At 48.0% G+C, this 1,971-nt stretch overlaps 1 protein-coding gene across 1 annotated transcript in view; it reads right to left on the bottom strand.

The window, feature by feature from the left end:
- Positions 1-437: 437 nt before the first annotated feature.
- Positions 438-1,971, bottom strand: part of PI4KB (phosphatidylinositol 4-kinase beta) — a gene marked incomplete at its 5' end in the record, with an annotated part of 26,098 nt that continues 24,564 nt past the window's right edge. Inside the window, 4 exons of the mRNA XM_031065544.1 lie at positions 438-592; positions 796-916; positions 1,025-1,157; positions 1,359-1,402. Of these exons, the coding sequence (XP_030921404.1) occupies positions 468-592; positions 796-916; positions 1,025-1,157; positions 1,359-1,402 (423 nt within the window). The remainder of the gene's footprint in view (positions 593-795; positions 917-1,024; positions 1,158-1,358; positions 1,403-1,971) is intronic.

Raw genomic sequence — 1,971 nt, 5'->3', positions numbered from 1 at the left:
GGGAAAAACGGGAAAATAATGGGAAAAACGGGAAAATAACAGGAAAAACGGCAGCTGCGAGCCTGGGAAACGGGAAAATAATGGGAAAAACGGGGGAAAAACGGGGAAATTCGGGATGGGAATCAGGGATCAGGCAGCTGCGAGCCTGGGAAACGGGAAAATAATGGGAAAAACGGGAAAATAATGGGAAAAACGGGAAAATAATGGGAAAAACGGCAGCTGTGAGCCTGGGAAATGGGAAAATAATGGGAAAAATGGGAAAATAATGGGAAAAACGGGAAAATAATGGGAAAAACGGCAGCTGTGAGCCTGGGAAATGGGAAAATAATGGGAAAAATGGGAAAATAACAAGAAAAACGGGGAAATATTGGGAAAAACGGGGAAATAATGGGAAAAACGGGAAAATAATGGGAAAAACGGGAAAATAATGGGAAAAATGGGAAAAACGGGGAAATTTGGGATGGGAATCAGGGATCAGGCAGCTGTGAGCCAGGGAAACGGGAAAATAATGGGAAAAACGGGAAAATAATGGGAAAAACGGGAAAATAATGGGAAAAACAGGAAAATAACGGGAAAAACGGCAGCTGCGAGCCTGGGAAACGGGAAAATAATGGGAAAAATGGGAAAAATGGGGAAATTTGGGATGGGAATCAGGGATCAGGCAGCTGTGAGCCTGGGAAACGGGAAAAACGGGGGAAAATGGGACAAACGGGGACATTCGGGATGGGATGAGGGGTTGGAACGAGGAATGCTCTGGGAGGAGCAGGTTTGGGACGGCAGTTCCGGAATTCCCACCTTGCTGCATGATCTCCACGATCTGCACCACCTTGTCCATGTGCTTGCGGGCGGCGATCAGCCCCTGCAGCATCAGCATCTTGTAGTAGTTGAACATGTCCCCGTCCAGGCCGCCCATCACCTGCGGGACGCGGAGCGGAGCTGGGGAACGGCCTCGGGAACCCCCGGGAACCCCCAGAACCCCTGGAACGCCCCAGGAACTCCCCGGGCCCCCCCGGACCCCACTCACGTCCACGAACTCCGTGGTCAGTTTGAAGGCCGAGGTCTCGAAGCCGAGGTTCCGGGGGGAGCTGCTCAGGATGAACCCGAAGTCGATGTGGATGATGTGGCCCTCGGCGTCCAGCAGGATGTTCCCGTTGTGCCTGCGGGGATTGCGGGAACTCCGTCAGAATGCCAGGGAATTCCGAGAGATCCCATGGACATTCAAGGGAAAAAAAAAAAATCCCAATGAAAGTCACATTCAATTGTGGCAAAATCCCTGAAATGGCACGAAATGCCCGCGGGTGCAGCAGGATGTTCCCGCTGTGCCTGCGGGGATTCGGGGGAGTTAATTAATTAATTACCTGTCCTTGACCTGCAGCAGGTAGCACACCAGGCTGTACCCATTCATTAATTAGTTAATTAACTCATTAATTACCTGTCCTTGACCTGCAGCAGGTAGCACACCAGGCTGTACCCATTCATTAATTAGTTAATTAACTCATTAATTACCTGTCCTTGACCTGCAGCAGGTAGCACACCAGGCTGTACCCGATCATTCATTTATTAATTCATTAATTAACTCATTAATTACCTGTCCTTGACCTGCAGCAGGTAGCACACCAGGCTGTACCCATTCATTAATTCATTAATTAACTCATTAATTACCTGTCCTTGACCTGCAGCAGGTAGCACACCAGGCTGTACCCATTCATTAATTCGTTAATTAACTCATTAATTACCTGTCCTTGACCTGCAGCAGGTAGCACACCAGGCTGTACCCGATCATTCATTTATTAATTCATTAATTACTGATGTTAATTACCTGTCCTTGACCTGCAGCAGGTAGCACACCAGGCTGTACCCGATCATTCATTTATTAATTCATTAATTACTGATGTTAATTACCTGTCCTTGACCTGCAGCAGGTAGCACACCAGGCTGTACCCGATCATTCATTTATTAATTCATTAATTA

Source organism: Geospiza fortis, unplaced genomic scaffold, assembly GCF_000277835.1.
Source record: "Geospiza fortis unplaced genomic scaffold, GeoFor_1.0 scaffold427, whole genome shotgun sequence".
Taxonomy (NCBI): domain Eukaryota; kingdom Metazoa; phylum Chordata; class Aves; order Passeriformes; family Thraupidae; genus Geospiza; species Geospiza fortis.
The sequence above is the reverse complement of the archived record's forward strand: the minus strand, read 5'-3'. Positions and strand labels throughout refer to the sequence as shown.